This window comes from Podarcis tiliguerta (genome assembly GCF_965153285.1).
Source record: "Podarcis tiliguerta genome assembly, chromosome: 4".
Taxonomy (NCBI): domain Eukaryota; kingdom Metazoa; phylum Chordata; class Lepidosauria; order Squamata; family Lacertidae; genus Podarcis; species Podarcis tiliguerta.
Window position 1 is genome coordinate 19,005,091 of NC_139537.1, and position 20,905 is coordinate 19,025,995.

The 20,905-nt window shown below is 44.8% G+C and overlaps 1 protein-coding gene across 1 annotated transcript in view; it reads right to left on the reverse strand.

Moving 5' to 3' along the window:
- Positions 1–3,511: 3,511 nt before the first annotated feature.
- Positions 3,512–20,905, reverse strand: part of TMEM123 (transmembrane protein 123) — a gene marked incomplete at its 5' end in the record, with an annotated part of 28,603 nt that continues 11,209 nt past the window's right edge. Inside the window, 4 exons of the mRNA XM_083436831.1 lie at positions 3,512–7,484; positions 11,946–12,099; positions 13,809–14,018; positions 20,211–20,267. Coding sequence (XP_083292957.1) covers positions 7,460–7,484; positions 11,946–12,099; positions 13,809–14,018; positions 20,211–20,267 — 446 coding nt within the window. The 3' untranslated portion in view covers positions 3,512–7,459. The remainder of the gene's footprint in view (positions 7,485–11,945; positions 12,100–13,808; positions 14,019–20,210; positions 20,268–20,905) is intronic.

Sequence of the window (20,905 nt, forward strand, 5' to 3'; positions counted from 1 at the left end):
TGATTGCATTAGAGCCACAGAGAAACTAAGAGGAATATATGCACCTACAGCCCATGTTGCATATTAACAGGGTGTGTGTTCTTGTTAAACTGGTTCATCGCCTAGCAGAATCTACCCTAATGGAAGATGTATCTTTTTGCAAAGTCTTCATATTATACGAGGATTTTGTGATGCTAGAAGCTTAAATATATTAAAAGGAAAAACTATTTTGATGTTTCTAAATACAACTTAAGTTTTGAGCTGCTTTTCATCCCAGGGTCTGCCTTAGCTCATGGGAAGCATTTCAAATGCTTCATGCCACTGGTGGAAGAGATGGAAGTGGGTGAAGCAATGGATGTCACTTTTACGTATACTCCAACTGTGCAAATGTCAGTGGTTTCTCAACCTCCACCTTGCTCTGTGTAGACAGGTGAGATGCATCACATTCTAGCCAGACGAAAACATGTAAAAGGTGCAAAAGAGGGCAAAACATTTGCCCCTGCCCCTGCCCTGTGGTTCCACTTCCCTGATATATGCTGGCACTATAAACACACACACACACACACACAGCCTTTTAATTGAGATCATCAACAATTAAATGAATCACATTAGTTCAGTTTATTCAGCCATTCAGTTCCAAATCTTGAAGGCTTCTGTGTAACTCAGAGAGAGCAAGTGACAATCCGAGTAATAACATCACTATTTTGGAAAACTGCCTTAGATGAACTTGGTTTTCAGGTACTGCCTGTGCATTTGGTGATTATTCGTTCCTGGTTAATTTCTATCTAATATTCCATGTCTGATCTCAATGGAATATAATCTGCGTTTGTGTTTTCTTTGTGCAGTCTGCATTGGCTTTTCTCCATCAAGGACAGAATAAACACAAGAGCATGGGTTAGCAAACTAAGGCCTGGGGGCCGGATGCGGCCCAATCACTTTCTAAATCCGGCCCGCGGACGGTCCGGAAATCAGCCGTGTTTTTACATGTGTAGAATGTGTCCTTTTATTTAAAATTCATCTCTGGGTTATTTGTGGGGCCTGCCTGGTGTTTTTACATGAGTAGAATGTGTCCTTTTATTTAAAATGCATCTCTGGGTTATTTGTGGGGCATAAGAATTCGTTCATTTACCCCCCAAAATATAGTCCGGCCCCCCACAAGGTCTGAGGGACAGTGCCCCTGTTGAAAAAGTTTGCTGACTTCCACCCAGCAGACAGCTATGTCCAGCACCACCTAGTGGCTAAACCTTATGGCACTATCCATACAAGGGGCAAGTTTCCCCCACATGTGCAGGATTTAAAATATGCACATTTATAAACATGAATTTGCAACACTTCCCAGTCGCAGCCTTTTGAGTTTGAGCAGAATGCTGAGCATTTTGGCAGGGAACAGGCTGGAGTGGGAGGGAATGTAGGAATTAGAAGCCTCTTGGGTGTTTTCAAGAGTTGGTATGTGGATATATAATCAGTGCTTGGATGAATTTAGTCCCTTATAGCTAGAATGCATAACATATTTAGCTATAGAAATGTTCGTCGTAACTGGAACAAAGTGAATTTCCTTCCCACTCACACGGATGTTGAAGGCTTTGAAAATAAAGTGTCAAAGCTTTGAAAATAAAACAAACCATTTCTGACAGCCCTGCTTGAGGAACTGCTGCAAAAATAGGAATGCTTAACTGCTGTGCAGGACTGAACTCCCCGTGACCTTTATATATAATTTTTTTGCACAACAGTTTTGAACAGACCCAGGCAGACAAAAGGCAAAGATAAACACCAGTTTCCTAAGCAAAGGCTGAAAGGCTGGGGAAGGTTTTAGAAAGTCAGCATCATAAAACCTCCTGTTTATGTTAAAGGGCATGAAAGATTAGGCCACTAAGAAACCTCATCCTGAGTGATCATTTCTCAGATGCTCTTTAATTCGTGTGAATAAGGGATGGACTGTAGCTCAGTGATGGTCGTGCTGTGCAATGATGGCCCAGATTCCACCACCAGGTTTGAAATAGCTTCAGACCCCAGAAAGCCACTGCCTGGCAGTGCAGATATTAATAAGTTAGCTCAGGGGTTGGGTAATGTGGTGCTCTCCCAATGCTTTGGACTACAACTCCCATCAGCCCAATGCAACATGGCCAATAGTCAGGGATGATGGAAGATGTAATCCCAAAATATCTGGAGGTTCTCCATGTTGGCTACCCCTGAGCTAGATGGTCCCTTGGTCTGCCTTGGTCTATGGCAACTTCCCAAGTTTTTCCAGAACTTCCTGACTTCTTCCTTTCCTCCTGCACCCAAGAAAGGTCTGGCTTCCAAGGATGGAAGAGTAGAGTTGGTTCATGTATGAAGAGGCAGACCTTGAGGTATTGGGGCTCTGCATAGAATGAGCTGAGTTGGCATGGCCCTTGCAGAAGACCAAAGAACATTGGGGTGGGGGGCTCAGCCAAGCCCAGCAAAGACTGAGCATGCTCCATGAACGTAGAATGCTTGATGACTGCCAAAAGTGGAAGGGAAAAGGCTTGGCTGAAACTCTGAGCAGGGGCAATCCATGTTGTAACGTGTCGCTGCAGGTCGCACTTGTGAAATTCTGTACTTGTACCTGGCCGCGATATGTCTTATCTTGCCACACGAGGGAGCACTGAGATGCACCAAGGCGACCCATAGTGGCTCTGCATAATTAGCAATACGAGAATCAGGCCTCACACAAGATCGGGGTGGAGAAAGCTGTTGTCCTCCAGGTTTGGTTCAGCTCCAGTTCCCATCAGTCCCAGCTAACATGGCTAAAGGTCAAGAATGATGGCAGCGTGAGTTCAGCAACACCTAGAACACAGATTCTCCACTGGATCATACGCTCCTCAGTGCTATGGGGACCTCTGTCTCATCTGAGCATTATACAACGATATATATAAATATATGGACACCCCACCCTATTGAGTAATAAATGTGCTGTTGTTGGCATCAGCCTGTCTCAGGATACAATGGAGGAATGCACCTTTCGGGATGAAGTCACACTGTTGGATGGAGCTACCTGTCTCCAGGCACTGCAAGGGATTCCCACAGGGCAGAGTTGATGTTGCCAGCCTTCATGAGACATTTGCAGACATCTTTGTAACACAGAGTTGGTCAGTCAACGCTCCTGGTGCCTGAAGTCAGCTCCCTTAGAGCACCTTGGGGATTCTGCCATCTTCCATTCTGTGGATAGGACCAAGCTGGCAAAGACGTCATGAAGCAGTAGTAGTAGTTTGGATTTGATATCCCACTTCATCACTACCCTAAGGAGTCTCAAAGCAGCTAACATTCTCCTTTCCCTTCCTCCCCCACAACAAACACTCTGTGAGGTGAGTGGGGCTGAGAGACTTCAGAGAAGTGTGACTAGCCCAAAGTCACCCAGCAGCTGCATGTGGAGGAGCGGGGAAGCGAACCCGGTTCACCAGATGACGAGTCTACTGCTCTTAACCACTACACCACAGACAGGAATGCAAACATGCTGAGAAGGTAGGCTTGGGAGTAACCTCCAAGATCCCTTAAAGCACTCAGATTGCAAACGAAAGTTTTCATTAACCTTTATTTCTGTGAGCGAAGGGCAGCAGAAAAAAAATGAGATAAATCAAATATATACTGCAGGTAGGTGACAAGAAACCGTCAAATACAGAAACTGAGTATTTCTTACCAGCTGTTGCAAAATGTTGAATAAAGGCCCTCAAGTTTAAATGAATAAAGCAGTAGTTTTCAAACAGTGTGTCTCCCTTCCCTTCCCTCCCTCCTCGGATGCCCTCTTGCATCTCTGCCTCCCAAAGGCTTGCAAAGCTGTTTGTTGCAGCAGCCCTGGCTACAAGCTCCCCAGGCAAATGGTGTCTCTAGGGCTGGCTAGGGGGTGCTTCCCAGGCACCTCTCTTTGGGGGGGGGGGGAGGGCAGCTCAGAGAGCAGTGGCGGTAGCTGTGGCAGCTCAGAGGACCCCCAAGGAGAGGGGAGAGGAGGCTGAAGGAACAATCCACAAGGGGGAGTGTTTGGAAAAGGGTGAGTGGCTGCCAACTCTGCAGGCAAGGGGGGACATAATTGGGCTTCTAAGGCTCAGAGAGGATTTCTCCCCAGGGCAGATGCAGAAAGAATGTAGTTGGTCAAGGGAGCCGTGGACTCAAAAACATTGAAAACCTCTGGAATAAATCTGGCAACTGTTTGGTAGAAAAAAGAATGTTCATTACAATTACTCAGAACAATTTGCATCCTTGTCACATCAGGGGGAAAAATGGGGGGCTGGAGCATCATCTATCCAATTGTTTCATCTTTTTAAAAATAGATGGAAACCCAATCTTCTTGTTCAATGAACAGACTCCATCATTTTAACAGTAAGCACTCTTGCATATTAAATATCAAACTTATTTTGAGGGAAAGGGGGGTGGGGAAGAGGATTACAAAAAAAAAAACTCCCAGAAGCTTGTTGACAAACAGATACCAGCTTCACACTGATTCTAAAATCTAGGAATTGCAATATGGGGATTGGAAACGGGAGATGTACTTCCTGGTTGCCAAGATTCTTCAGGAAGAAGCAATGTCCGTTCAACTGGTTTAAAACTGCTAAACAGAGCAAAGGGTTTTCTAAGTAACTCAAAGGAACTCCCACTTGCAATACTGAGATATGCTTCCTGGAGGGATATTTGTCAATCATGAATATCCATCCCTTAGCAGTGGTTGTTAGGAACATCCTATGGGTACATGGAGACTGGATACATTCACAACAATCACCATTACACAATGCTTCTATATATAGTGCCAGCTGTTTCCCTTGGGAAGTGTTTGTTAAAAGAATTCACAGACTCGCCCATGGTAAGTATAGCATTGCTCGACAGCCTTTAGCTATTAACCAGCCCCGTGATGCTTTCTTCTGCTTCTTATATCTTGGAACATTGCAGTAGTTTCAATAATCTTCCACCGAAGATGTGGTGAAAAACTAGTATGTTCTTTTCTGAGATGAAACAGATGCATTAATTGCCCCCCATCAACTTCAGGGAACTTTTGATATGCAATCAGAGACCATCAAAACAGTGGGCACATTAACAGCAAGCAAACAAACAAGCGCATTGGCTAATTACTCTCTGTGTCTGTTTGTTTTTAAAAAAGAGAGATTTCAAAACAACTTAGGTATGAACTCCACTGCAATCTGTACAGTCAAAAAGGTAAAGGGACCCCTGAGCATTAGGTCCAGTCGTGGCCGACTCTGGGGTTGCGGCGCTCATCTCGCTTTATTGGCCAAGGGAGCCGGCGTGCAGCTTCCGGGTCATGTGGCCAACATAACTAAGCCACTTCTGGTGAACCACAGCAGCGCACAGAAACGCTGTTTACCTTCCTGCTGGAGTGGTACCTATTTATCTACTTGCACTTTGACGTGCTTTCGAACTGCTAGGTTGGCAGGAGCAGGGACCGAGCAATGGGAGCTCACCCCGTCGCGGGGATTTGAACCGACCTTCTGATCGGCAAGTCCTAGGCTCTGTGGTTTAACCCACAGCACCACCCGCGTCCCATAATCTGTAGTTACATCCATGCAAAAAGGGAGGGAAGTAGAAAAGGCCTTATGTGCACCTGATGTCGGAGTCATGAGGGCAAGAGAAAGTCTGCTGGCTACATTCAGGAGCTTGGGAGGAGGTTTTGTGTCCTAACTAGGAGGAGGAGATGTCTCCCCCCCCCCCCAACAACAACAAATGAAAGGAGTTTAAGCTTCCCTTCTCTCTGTGAACTGTGCATAATTCTTCTCAGCAGCAAGCAAGGCTGGAGACCGAGAACACCTCTTTTTAGAGAGTTGAAATTACGTTGGTTTGCATGCCGTGCTGAGCCATAGTTTGTTACAAACGACGGCTTAATCGTCAATGTGCACAACATGGCTGGACATGTCATGCAAACCCAGATCGTGCTCTGATTGTTCCAAACACAACACGAGTGAAAAGCAAGAAATAAACCCAGAATAAATTTTACCCCCTTCTGTTTCATGGCTCGTGGTTTTAGGGATGGGCCACAGCTCAGTAGCACAGCATCTTACTTTGCACACAGAAAGTCCCAGGTCCAATCAGCAATAATCGCGCCTCGAATTAACCTCATTGGCTACGATACTGTCACTGCGCAAAACTAGAAGGTCCCAGGTCCAATGACCGGCATCTGCAGGAAGAGCTGGGAATGTCCCCTGTCGAAGCTCTGGAGAGCCAGAGCTTAAGGCACCACAGGTCTGAAACAGTTTCCTATGAAGCACAGCCCTTGTTTGCGCAACACAAGCCATACTATGGCTTATTTATGGTAGCTGCTGGGGTCTGCGATGAAGCCACGGTTTAAAACAAACTGTGGCTTAGCGTGACAATGCAAACTAGTTCCTTGGAACAGGAATTACAGCTCATGGACAAGCTTGCACTCCCCTCTTTTGCATCTGGTAAATGTTACGCTATGAAATAAAAAAAAAGAACAGAGGCAAGAGCAGGAAAAGAAATATATATCAAAACAGTGATTCGTCCATTAAAAAACATCCCCAGAATGTATTCAAGTTTAAATAATCCCCAGTGGAAGCTTTCTTATGAATCTGCCTTTCTTCTCAACGACATTTAACAGACACAAGCCTGAATTCAAGCAATGAACTAGTCAAGGAACTGTATATATCAGGCAGGCAGGCAACATGTATTCCACTGTCCCACACAGCCAATGCATATGACACACGGTACTGAATCTGATAAGATTTCACCACACACGGAACCAGCGGAGCAATTATTCTGGTCTTTGCTTTTGTGGTGAGAGGTTGCGCTGAAAATTAACTGGAATTAGATACCTCCAACTCAGCAGGGACTAGCACACAGACGATGCATCATTATAAAAAACACACACAAGGTAAACAAAAGAAAGCAAACAATTCTCCTGCCCGAATGAAAAAACCCTTTCACGCACCCTTGTATATGCTAAAAGTAGAAAAACATTTTCCTCAAAAATTCAAGGCACATGCAATGTCAGATCATTAACAAAAATACTTTTCTCCCTGCCCAAACAACCTCATTCCACAAAGTGAAGAAGAGCAACGTGAAAAAGGTTGCTTTTGGATTCACCCGCCATCTTGAAAACAGAAGCTTGGTTTATTTGCTGAACAGAAGGACAACGTAACTTTAAGAGTGGTAGACATAAGCAAGTTCACAGCATTGTGTTCTGTTGTGGAGCCCACATCCCCTGATTTTCAGCATGTAATGGCTAAGAAGTCGCAACTTTTAACTAAGCTCATGTCTTCAGTCCCCAAGGAGGGACCAATTGTGTAGACGGTCCTTGGAACTCTTCAGTGAAGGCACTTTGAAATTTCCAAAATCCTTGCAGAATCTGGGTCCCCCATAATTTTACAGAAAGGTACACCCCCCAAAAAAGCAATTAAGCACCCAGTGTAGGCTCTGGACAGTTTAAGGCTTGTTTTCCGTAGGGGGAAGAGATTGCTTCTAAAAGCAGGAACAGGAATGGGGTTTCATCTTTGTCTTCTGAGCTTTAAATTATGGCATCGTGTTCGTCACTAGAAAAAAGACAACATTAAGTATTAAATTTACACTGAGGAAGCATCACTCCATATATTGTGTGTAGCAGACCTTCTTAGTGTACGGCTTACTTGTGGTGTTCTGGCTTTTCGGTTTTCATTGTTTTTATTTTGTAAAAAAATATTTTTTTATTTTTTCCAATTTTTCAAACAAACATCCAATACAAATATCCTATTTGGCTTCCCTCCCCAAGGAGGTTCCTTCGGTTATAATTTTCTTACTGCATCTCCTCAATAGTCCAATTTTCATTTATTCTCTCACTATTTCTTAGTCAATAGTTTTAACTATGAGTTTCAAGATGATCCTATTTGTACACAATAATTTTCCAAACAGTTTACACAATCCCCCCCGTTCTTTATTAAAAGTTGTTTCTTCCTGGTTTCCGATTCTTCCAGCGAGTTTCTGACATTTCAGAACAGTCCATTAGTTTCATCTGCTACTCTTCCTCGGTTGGAATGTTTTCCATTGTTTTTAACTGGTTTCAGTGCAAGTTGATTACACTGTGACTAAAAATGTCATAAATAGAATAGACACAAGTTACCTGGGGTATCTGTGACATCTAAGCGTGAAGTCTTTTTTATGACAGTCTTTCTCAATGCAGTGCTTGCCAGATGTTTCAGCCTAGAACACCCATCAGCCTCAGCTGATGTAGTTGTAGCCCAAAACATCTGGAGGGAACCCCCTTGGGGAAGGCCACCTTATGGGTTCGAGCCACAGCCCATGGTGAGTGACCACTGTTGAGCAGTGTGCACTGTACAGTTGGACCCAAGCCTTATTCTCTAGCATTTTCACTTAAAAAGATCCAGTAGCAGGGAATCCCAGAGGTTTACCACTAATTATGTGATCTGGTATAAGGCAGCTGCTCATGTTTCTGAAGCCAAGACAGCTAGAGATAATGCTGCACTGTGAAGTGAAAAAGCAGGAAATCACTGACCGATCAATGATGCTCAAGCTTGTAGGAAGGGAAGGGACTACCAACAGAGATCGAACCCAATTAATGGGTTCCCTCTCTTACAAAATTGGGTGGGGAAGGGGAGAGCAGCAGAATAGGCCCCCTGCGACACAGTACTGTGTACAGCCTTGTTGCTGGTGCCCCCACCAAGGTCTCCTTGGTTGGTGCCAACCCATGACAGGGCCTTTTTAGTGGTAGCTCCCTGCTTGTGGAATGTGCTCCCTAGCAAGGTGAGTCTGACTTCATCATTATTAACCTTCAGGAGGAATCTGAATTTCAGTTTACCCAGGCATTTGGCAGCAGAAAAACACCGTCCCTGGCAAGTGGATGGAAGAATGTTTATAACTTATTTTAGAATGTTTTTGCTTTGTTTTCTTTTTCGATAGTTTGTCTGTCTGATGCCCTGGGTTCCTTAGAGAGGAAGGTCGCAATATAAATTCAATAAATAAATACTGCCATGTGTGGTTCTTCCCTCTGTCCACATACCCTCCCCAATCCTTGGAATTTTCCTACTTAATATGGGGGCAGAAGTAGCGGACACATGAGGGATTTCTAAGCATTACTTTTAAAAAATGGGGGGGGGGGGGAGAATGACGGAGCCAGCTACGTTAACAAGGAAAATGTGTTAAGGATATATACATGCGCAAGAGTGTCAGAAATATCTTGCGCGCACACGTACAAATGTGCATGAATGCGCTGGCAAAACACAGCTTGATCACTACAGCACATCAAAGCTAAGTGCAAGGAAACCTCTGGATGGTCGAGATTAGATGGACCCCCCCCCCACCACTGAAGCCTGCCTTGGGCTGAGCATTCCATGCATAAATGGGAGTCTGGAACTGCAAATAAACAAATGCAAAGATAAAACAGGCTGAGCTCGCTGAGAAGGAATGGCAATGTCCGGCATGCCAATTCCTCTTCTTTTGTCCTAAAGATAGTTGACTTTGGAGCAAAGGTCCAATCCTCCCGCCAGAAGAACGAGGAGGAGGTGACATCTTAGAAGACATCTGAAGGCAGCCCTGTTCAGGGAAGTTTTTAATGTGTGACATTTTAATGTGTGACATTTTAATGTATTTTTCATCTTTGTTGGAAGCCGCCCAGAGTGGCGGGGGGAAACCCAATATATTATTATTATTATTATTATTATGCTTGCTAAGGCTGATGGGAGTTGTAGTTCAGAAACACCTGGACATAAGGTGAACTTGTTGGTCATCGAATATGTCATAGATCAGGCTTCCTCAAACTCAGCCCTCCATATGTTTTTGGCCTACAACTCCCATGATCCCTAGCTAGCAGGACCTCTGGTCAGGGATGATGGGAATTGTAGTCTCAAAACATCTGGAAGGCTAAGTTTGAGGAAGCCTGTCATAGATGACCCTTGGGTCCCTTCCAACTCTTATAATTCTATGGCATCCTGTTCTCAGTGGCCAAACAGATGTATGGGGCAAACTTGCCAGCAGGACACGAGTGCAGAAGTACAGTGGTGCCCCGCAAGACGAATGCCTCGCAAGAGGGAAAACCCGCAAGACGAAAGGGTTTTCCGTTTTCAGAGGTGCTTCGCAGGACGAATTTCTCTATGGGCTTGCTTCGCAAGACGAAAATGTCTTGCGATTTTTGAGGTTTTTTTCCGCTCCCCAACCCCTTTTTCTAAAGCGCTAAGCTGCTAATAGCCTTTTAGCAGCTAAGCTGCTAATAGCCTTTTAGCAGCTAATCCACTAATCCCTTAAGCCTTTAATAGCCGTTAATAGCCCTTAAACTGCTAATAGCGCTAATCCGCTAATGGGGTTGCTTCGCAAGACGAAAAAACCGCAAGACGAAGAGACTCGTGGAACGGATTCTTTTCGTCTTGCGAGGCACCACTGTACTCTTTTGTGTGGTTTCTAGCAAACTGGTATTCAGAAGTATGTAGCCTCTGACCAAAGAGGCTGAGTATAGCTACCATGGCTATATTATTATTACTTTTACTACTACTATAATTATTCTGATTGGGTTACACCGACCATTCTGGGCGGCTTCCAACAATATATGAAAAACGTCATGAAACATCAACCCTTAAAAATTTCCCTGAACAGGTCTTCTAAAAGTCAAATAATTGCTTGGCAGGGGGTTGGACTCGATGGCCCTTGTGGTCTCTTCCAACTCTATAATTCTATGATTCTATGATTCCTATCTCATTGACAACTGATGGCAGAGTGTTCCTACAGGGTGGGTGCCGAGAAGACCCTCGGAGCTGGACCTCAGTGTCTGGGCTGAATGATGGGGGTGAAGATGCTCCATCAGGCATACTGGGCCCAGGCCGTTTAGGGCTTTAAAGGTCAGCACCAACACTTTGAACTGTGCTCGGAAATGTACTGGGAGCCTGTGTAGATCCTTTAGGACCTGTGTTATATGGTCCTGGCGGCTGCTCCCAGTCACTAGTCTGGCCTCCAAGAACTTATGCAAGAAATCTGGAGGGCCGAAAGTTCCCCACATCCAATCTAAAGAGCTCACCAACACTCTCCTCAACGTTCAGAGTCCGACAGCGCTGCTGAGGAGTTTAGTTTTGTTCAAGGGCTAACGCAAGAAGCAATTCTGAAGCAAGACGGGACTACGTGCACATTCATAAGGTGGGGTTTTTTTACGAACAGCAGGGAGGGACGGAAGTTTATCGCTGATATGCAGCAGAAGCTAAAAGGGCAGCAAGGTGGCTGAGGGAGTTCAAAAGAGGGGATGTCACAGAGAGCCTGGCCTCCCGATGTAGATTTAAATCAAAGGAAGCCATCAAACGAAATGAAACGAAGCAAGCAAGCAAACAAACAAGCAAAAAAGGGCTTTCATGGTTAGACAGGAGCACAAAGGAATGTGGCGTTCGTGCTGGTCTTGCCTAGAACAGGGACAAAAACTGCAGCATGGATGAAAACACAGGCAGGCATTTGGGGCACTAAAGCACTTGTTCCTGCGCTGCATTAAATGTGCGAAGATTGTGAGCCTAGTCCAAGGGGACACCAGGAGGGTGAATCTGCAGTCAGAGGCAGTATAATGCCATTTTGGGGGCCCAGGAGTTCTGCAAAAATGTCGCAGGAGGACACTGCCAGGGCACATGCAATGGGCTGCGTTCAACTAACTACAATTTGGAGTAGACCCACGGACCTTAATGAACCTTGAGCCATGCCCATTAACTCCAGTGGGTCTACTCTGAGTAGGAGCAGCACTGAATACCACACCTTACGCTTTGGATGCTCACTGGAGCCACAAAGGCTATGAATGCAGAGTGTTGCCTTGCACCGTGCCAGACAATTTAGGTCCATTTAGATCGGTTCGTGGGCTCCCCAAGGTTTCATACATGGAGGTGGCCACGGATCGAACCTGAGGCCTCTTAAGTTTGTTTGTTTTGTTGGAACTTATTAGTCACCAAAAAGTAAACTCAAAGCGACTTACAACACAACACAAAAATTAAAACCAACATAATCTAGGTCAGCAAAGAAACACTCCACCGACCGCTACATACATGGTTCGGTACTGGACGCCCCGTTTCGCGTGGTACGTCCTGCATCCGATGTAGCCAACCGCAAGAAGTCCCAGCGTCAAGACGATGCCACCGATGAAGCTGCCTGCGCTGAACCCTGAGGATGAGACTTGAGCCGCTGCACCTTTGGGAGTGACTGAAAGAAGACACACAACCAACCGACATGCTTATTATACAGGGTGCAGTTTTATGCCCCAGAATGCTGGGCGATAGTCATGCCATACACTTATGGCACCAGGGCTTCCCCCAAAGGATTCTGGGAAGTGTAGTTTGTGAAGCATGCTGGGAGTTGTTAGGGAGACCCCTTACAGAGCAACAAGTCCCATAATTCCCTGTGAAGAGAGATGGTTTGTTGAACTATTCTGGGAATCTCAGCCAAAATACCCTCCTTTTAAGATAGTCGTGCCCATTGGAGCAACGGAGAACAAGTCTTGGTCCTCTTTGGTGTGATGATACATCAGGTATTTGGAGGGTGCTATCATGTTTTTAATGTCTGATGCTGTACTGTTTTTAATATTCAGTTGGAAGCCACCCAGAGTGGCTGGGGAAACCCAGCCAGATGGGCGGGGTATAAATAATAAATTTATTATTATTATTATTATTATTATTATTATTATTATTATTATTATTATTTCCCAAGCTCCACCCTGGTCCTCATCTTCTCCAGTCTAAACATGCTGCTCCTTCAACCCCACTCATAAAGGAAGGGTAAAGGGACCCCTGACAGTTAAGTCCAGTTGCAGACAACTCTGGGGTTGCGGTGCTCATCTTGCTTTACAGGTCGATGGAGCCGGTGTTTGTCCGCAGGCAGCTTCTGGGTCATGTGGCCAGCATGACTAAGCCGCTTCTGGCAAACCAGGCAGCGCACGGAAACACTGTTTCGCCTTCCCGCCGGAGCAGTACCTATTTATATACTTGCACTTTGACGTGCTTTTGAACTGCTAGGTTGGCAGGAGCAGGGACCGAGGAATGGGAGCTCACCCCGTCGCAGGGATTCAAACTGCTGACCTTCTGATCGGCAAGCCCTAGGCTCTGTGGTTTAGACCGCAGCGCCACCCGCGTCCCTTCAACCCCCCTCATAAGACCACTTTTATATAGCATCTTCACTGCCTTCCTATAAGCCTGTTCAGATTTGCCTGTATCATTCTTAAAGTGTGGCATCCAGAACCAATTACAGTACACACGACAATGTCTGATCAGTGCAGAATGAAGTCTATTGGTTCGCATGACTTCTTTTACTGCAGTCAGATCACACCACTGACTGGCTACAGTCCCAAGAGCTTTATGACATGTCTTCACCCCTGCTTTTAATCTCGTCTTTATCTTTTTCCCACCCCCCTTTTTCTGAGGGGCTTAAAACTGATGAGCTCCTCAGAAGACGGCCCGAATGAATCTTCGTACCTTATTTCTCACAATCAACTCTCAACTTGGCCCTGCGAGAGCGTCTCCATCCCCATCGTTCAACCTGGACACTGAGGTTCAGCTCCGAGGGCCTTCTGGCGGTTCCTGGGGTTACAGGGAACCAGGCAGAAGGCCTTCTCGGTAGTGGCACCCACCTGTGGCCATCAGATGTCAAGGAAATAAACAACTATCTGACTTTTAGAAGACATCTGAAGGCATCCCTGTTTAGGGAAGTTTTTAATGTTTGATGTTTTATCGTGTTTTTATATATGCTTGAAGCCACTCAGAGCAGCTGGGGTAACCCAGTCAGGTGGGCGGAGTATACATAATAAAAATATTACTATTATGATGGATCAATTCCATGGAGGATAAGTCTACCAAGGGCTACTAGTTTTCAAGATCTTTTCCTTTCCTACAGGACGGTAGCTGCAGATCAACACATACCTGTTGCAGAAGCAGAAGGCAAAGTAGCCTTGGAAGTCGCTGTGGTCACATTAGGAGACACAGGTTTCACTGGGGTGGGCTTTGCACTTGTTTTATTTTCAGGGTGGGCACTGGTGCTTACGTTGGTGTCGACTGTGGTGGCAGGAGCAGTTGGGGTCGTTGCGTTTGTCACATTGTGGGCAGGAGTGGAAGTGTTCAGTTGAAGAACACCTGCGGACATGGCAAAACAGTAGGTTTTTTTTCTCTTTTTTCTAAGTTATTATTATTATTATTAAATTTTAGTAATACAGAAAAAGAAAAGGAAATGCATCCTATCGGTGCAAAGACATACAAAAATAAGGCTACTATTTACATATAAAAAATCCTTCCCACCCCCTTATCTTTCCCACCACCACACCCTTTGACCCCCCCACAACATCTCGACTTCCTTATCTTACACATTCAATACCATCATTGCATTTTTTAATTTTTTAATTTTGATCTCATTATGACATTCCTAATTAATAATTTCTACTTTACTCCTTTAATCTAAGCATATCAACATATTCTTGAACAGTGTTTGTCCATGTATTCTTCAAAACACTGCCATTCTAGTCTGAGTTTTTGGTTTGTCTGTTTTCTTATGTATGCAGTTAGCTTTGACATTTCTATAACTTGACTTAATTTGTATTGCCAGTCTTCATTTGTGGGTATTACTTCGCTCTTCCATTTACTGGCATATAGTATCCTGGCGGTGACTGTAGCATGTAAGAAAATTCCTTTCTTTTTCTGCGGTATGTCTTTTCCCAATAATCCTAATAAATATGCCTCTGGTTTCTTTTGCAAGTACGGTGGTACCTCGGGTTACAGATGCTTCAGGTTACAGATGCTTCAGCTTACAGACTCTAACCCAGAAATAGTACCTTGGGTTAAGAACTTTGCTTCAGGATGAGAACAGAAATAGTGTGGCGGCCGCGCGAGTCCCCATTAGCTAAGGTGGTACCTCAGGTTAAGAACAGTTTCAGGTTAAGAACGGACCTCCAGAACGAATTAAGTTCTTAACCTGAGGTACCACTGTATGTTTTAAACATTTTTTTGAGTTCTTCATGAATCATACCCCAGTAGGTCTTGGTTTTTTCGCAGTTCCACCAAATATGGAACAATGTTCCTTCCATTTTTCCACATTTCCAGCATAAATTAGACTTCTGGTAAAACAGTAGATTTATGACTACCCCGTAGCCAATGTTAAAAAGAGACTGCATGGGACTCGATTTAAGCAATAATTCATTATTTTTTAAATTCTGCAGGAATTTATTATTATTTATTCAATTTGTCTACTGCCCTACAGGGGGGCCAACTTGAATAAAATATTGGGGGGAGCGGAGCTGCATAACTGGTCACATGACATGATGCACACACACCATTTGAATACAGATCAATTGTGCTGGCTGGAGCTGATGGGATCCAATAGACTGATCCGGCATAATAATGTTGTGTTTTTAGAGACCGCACTCCACATTTTCACGATGACCTTCCCCAATCTCACCCCCCATGGCATTTTGCATATCAAACTGTTGATTACCACTTAGCAAGGACTCAATGAAGATAAAGCATCAGATGTCAAGCAGAACTTGTGAAACGGCATTCAGTTCCCTTGTTTTAACCTTGGGGAGCCAAGCTGAGCCTTTGGGAAGGAGACCCACAAACACCTCCCCCACCCCTTTCTGCTGCAGCTGAATTTTCATCAATGGGAAGAAGACGGATTGCATCAATGCTCCAAGAGCAGGGAATCAAATTCACATCAAGTATGCATTCCTTAGTGATGTGTTTTGAATAGCAGGTAGAAAATAGCACAGCAGCTTGAACAAAGGTATGCACTGCCCTTACACTAAAAAGCAGAGCCTTGGTGAATGTTGATTGATTCCTGGCAATTATCCACATTTTGGGAGGATACTGAGAAAATTCAGTGGATTCTCAGGAATTTCCAAGTATCTTTTGCCGACCCTCAAATTTCTTAATTTTTTCTATTATTTACATCAGAGGTGGGGAACCTCAGACATGGAACTCAAGACTCTATCTGACCGTTAGGACTAGCCTATTGTACAAATGAAAAACAAAACAAAACATTTGTTGCCCCCCTGGCGTGTGACCACCGGGTTTGTTAAGGGCTCATGACCCCTGATGCCTAACACCAGAAATACTGAATTAGATTTTAATTGTTTTGGTTAAGTTTTCTGTCAAGATGGCTTCTGTTTGTATGTTCTTTGCTATATTTCAGATAATGTACCTTTAAATTTCCTGTAATTCTATGTGATTCACCGCACCTGTTGAGAGCCATTTTAATGCCACTCGGGTTTTGCCAACAGCATCAGCTTACTACACTTTTTAGTGATAGCTGATCGATGGCCATTTAATGTACCTTTGGGGACAATTAATTTGGTATGTATTTATTATTGGTTAACACGAAGGCCTGACATTTCCTTCACTGGTTTTCATTTCATATTATGAAATGCAAAGGTTTGCATTTCATATTATTGCTAGGTGATGAAGATTTACCATTGAAACAGTTCATGATCCTGGAAGAACTGTACTGTCTGCTGCTGTGCTCAGAGGACCCTATTGCAACGTTTGGAGCACCCATCATCTCACATTTGTAGGATACTGACTGTGGAAAGGCATTCTGCCTCCATTTCAGTGATCTTTGACAGTGACTTACCCCTCCTACCATTCCTGTTCACGGAACGTTTATTTGATTCTTATTCGTTTGTGACTCCATGCACATATTATATGTCTTCTGTTTGTGAATTTTAGCATTATAAAAATATTGTCAGTATCTTATTAGCCGATGTGTTGCTTGCTGTTGTTCAGTGTGTTCTGTTTTGCAACACAAGGGACTTTCTTTGGTGCCTAACAACAAATTATTGCATGCCAAGCCGACCAGAGTTCAGTATAGTGGTACCTCTGATTACGTACTTAATTTGTTCCGGAGGTCTGTTCATAACCTGAAACTGTTCTTAACCTGAAGCACCACTTTAGCTAATGGGGCCTCCAGCCGCCACACAATTTCTCTTCTCATCCTGAAGCAAAGTTCTTAACCTGAGTTACTATTTCTGGGTTAGCGGAGTCTGTAACCTGAAGCATCTGTAACCCGAGGTACCACTGTAGCCACGTTTTAGTGAGGGGGAAAGGCCTGTTTTCAAACGAGAAGCTAACAGGCCTGTTGCAGAAACTGCTCTGACTCATTTTGCAGCAAACCTTTAAAAAGGAAGTACTTCAGCACCCTGCAAGCTGAGGTTTCTCAAGTGAAACTGCACACATCCTCAAACAAGTCTCATCCCATCTATCTCTCATGTTGTACAAGAGTGCGCTTAATGACAACCCCCCCCCCCAATGCAAAAGACAGTGTTAATTAAGGCTTGCTAGCCATCGGGCTCTTCCACTGATGTACTCACCTTGCAGCAATTAGGAAGCGTTGTTCCTTTGCAAAGCATGCGTGAAATATAGGAACACATCAGATACATGGGGCAGACATAGAAAGCAAAACCCTCCAGAAAAAGAATGGCCTTCACTAAACATCGTAATGCGCTCTCTTTTTTTTGGGGGGGGGGGTCAATACGTGCTTTATTTCACGCAGCACTTTCAATGCTTGTGAGTACGTTTCTGAGCACAATTCAAAGTGTTGGTGCTGAACTTTAAAGCCCTAAACGGCCTCGGTCCAGTATATCTGAAGGAGCGTCTCCACCCCCATCGTTCTACCCGGATACTGAGGTCCAGCGCCGAGGGCCTTCTGGCTGTTCCCTCATTGCGAGAAGCCAAGTTACAGGGAAGCAGGCAGAGGGCCTTCTCGGTAGTGGCACCCGCCCTGTGGAACGCCCTCCCATCAGATGTCAAAGAGAAGAAGAACTACCAGACTTTTAGAAGATATCTGAAGGCAGCGCCCTGTTTAGGGAAGCTTTTAATGCTTGATGTATTACAGTATTTATAATTTTTTGGGAAGCCACCCAGAGTGGCCGGGGAAGCCCAGCCAGATGGGCGGGGTATAAATAATAAATTCTTCTTCTTCTCCTTCTCCTTCTTCTTCTTCCCGTAACGAGTCACACTGCTTGGTCAATGCAACAGGTCAATGTAGATGCTTGAAGCTCCTCAAATAGGTGTGAGAACATTTCACAGATAGGTGGAGAGCATCAATGAGCCTATCACAGGGAATGCTTGTTTTTGTGCATAGGGAAGGAAGTGGAACCACAATTTCTGCCCCTCCCTCACTACTTTTATTTATTTTATTTATATCCCAGCTTTTCTACAAAGAGCACAAAGGTGGTTTACATTTAACTCCCCAAACAACCCTGTGAGGGCAGTTAGGCTGAGAGACACTGACTGGCCAAAAGTCGTCCAATGAGCTTCATGGCTGAATGGGGATTTGAACCCGGGTCTCCCAGGTCCGAGTCTGACATCTGAACCACTACACCACACTGGGTCTCCAAAACAGATGTGCCAGAAATGCAGTTTGAACCCAACCCTCCATCCGGAGACCTGAACACCCAGCTCCATAATGGGAAGGCTTCTATCTGCCTTGAGTCTGGTGAAGTTATCCCTTCAGCCCTCGTGACACATTCAGAGCAACTCGTAAAAGAGCCTGAGCATGTACAGAGTGCTTGTGTGTAGGCTCTGTTTGTACAATTAGGGAATTTGCAGAGTCAAGCATCCCCAGTTGCACTGAGGTTCCTTCACAGGTTAAGGCTGCCTCTTGGTTCCCTCTTGGAACATGTGCAAAGTTCTGAGATAAAAATATCAACATTTAGCGTGTGCGCGCACACACACACACACCGCCTTGAGGAATGGGGCTGTGGGTAAAATTAAGCTCAATACTTTTCAATTGCCAAGCTCGTTTTGCAAATACAACGCTTGAACCTCAATCACGTAATAAAATATCAAGGTTTACAAGGGCAGCAAAATTAATCCAAACCAGACTTAAGCAACAACACCGAAGACAAAAGTAGCATCAGAGCGTTCAAAAAGGAGGGAGGACAAATAATAGAATATAGAAAAGAAAGCGTTTCACAAATAAAAGGCAACTTTTGCTTTTTGCCAGTGAAAGGCACAGGAACGATGATGACTTGCGCCACATCTTGCCTTAACTTGCACATGGCAACATGCCCAGCTGTGGTTTCTCCAAAGCAGGTAATTAATCTATGATGAAACATTGAAAAGCTGGGTTGTTGTTTTGAGTTGGGGGGGGTCCCCTCCCCCCTTTTCATTTTTTGGGCCCCCGGCACCTTTGTTCTAGGTCCAAAAACAGAAACTGGAGCTAGATGTTTGGAACCAACAACTCCAAAATAAACGTTTCTCAAAAGTCAGCAGAATAATTAAAAAACGAACCAACCAATCAACCCTACAACTTTAGACCAGGGCCATGGATTTGAGCTCCCCACTGACAGAAATTTTCCTGCATTACAGGGGGTTGGACTAGATGGTCCTCATATTCACTTCTAATGCTATGATTCATGGGCGTCGGGTGAGAAAGAAAATAACTTTTAAAAAGTTCTTCTGAATAACAATAAGGTCGTTGGAGTGCCACGTGTGGATTTCATTGGGTGCTGGGCACATAGGGAACTCAGTTTCTCTTAACTTGTATGTATTTGGGCTTTAGATACAGGAATGCATATCATTAGATCGTTTTCAATGTTCTTAACGTTTATATTTTTAATTGCATTATTTTATTATGCTTTTGGTTTGCCGCCTTGGGCTCCTTTGGAAGGCAGGATACGACAGGATAGGATAGGATAGGATAGGATAGGATAGGATAGGATAAATAAATAAATACAGCTTAAAATACAACTGCGGATGTCACTCCAGAATATAACAACACACCATTATTTCAGGCATGCACTTTAAACCATCATGGCTTCCTCCCAAAGGGTTCTGGGAGATGTAGTTTGTGAGGGGTGCTGAGAGTTGTTAAGAGACCCCCATCCCCCGAGCTGCGATTCCCAGAGTGGTTTAATGATCAATCTCAGAGGAAACTCTGGGAACTGTAGCCCTGTGAGCCAGATAGCTGCATCCCAAGGCTCTTGGCCATAGGGTTGCTCCCTAAATGGAATAGCTTGCAAAGGTGCTTTATTGGAATTGCAACCTGAAGACTCTCAGCCAAATAATAATAATAAATCTGACCTGCCCAATGTGTGAAAAGTATATCAGGCATTCCTGAGCAGCAACTCCAACAAGGATGTCCTTGACATCTTCAACACAATCCTTCTTTCCCAATGCCAGTTACGTAATTTCTCAGAACAGAGAGGCAACCCCCCCCCCCCCCGCCACAAGCCGTTTGGATAAGCAAATCATTTGCCTTGGATTTGGGGGCCACAGATGCAAGTGCTTTCATCTTAGTAAAGCAGAAGGGGAAAAAAAGATTAAGTAGAGACCTACTTGTTATTGAACTTGAATGGGGAGCTGCGGAGGTCACGTTCAGTCCTGCGGCAGTCACTGAAACAAACACACATAACATAGTGATAAATACATTTGCATTATTTTACCTTTCAAGTCTGCAAGGTGGGCAGAACCCATCCACCTATCAAAGTTGCCTGCCAGAGGTGGGGGAAGCTAGGATTCAAAGTGTTGGTGCTGACCTTTAAAGCCCTAAATGGCCTCGGCCCAGTATACCTGAAGGAGCGCCTCCACCCCCATTGTTCTGCCTGGACACTGAGGTCCAGCGCCGAGGGCCTTTTGGCGGTTCCCTCATTGAGAGAAGTGAGGTTACAGGGAACCAGGCAGAGGGCCTTTTGGTAGTGGTGCCCGCCCTGTGGAATGCCCTCCCATCAGACGTCAAGGAAATAAACAACTATCTGACTTTTAGAAGACATCTAATGTCTTAGAGGGACGCGGGTGGCGCTGTGGGTTAAACCACAGAGCCTAGGACTTGCTGATCAGAAGGTCGGCGGTTCGAATCCCCGTTACGGGGTGAGCTCCTATTGCTCGGTCCCTGCTCCTGCCAACCTAGCAGTTCGAAAGCATGTCAAAGTGCAAGTAGATAAATGGGTACCGCTCTGGTGGGAAGGTAAACGGCGTTTCTGTGCGCTGCTCTGGTTCGCCAGAAGCGGCTTAGTCATGCTGGACACGACTGG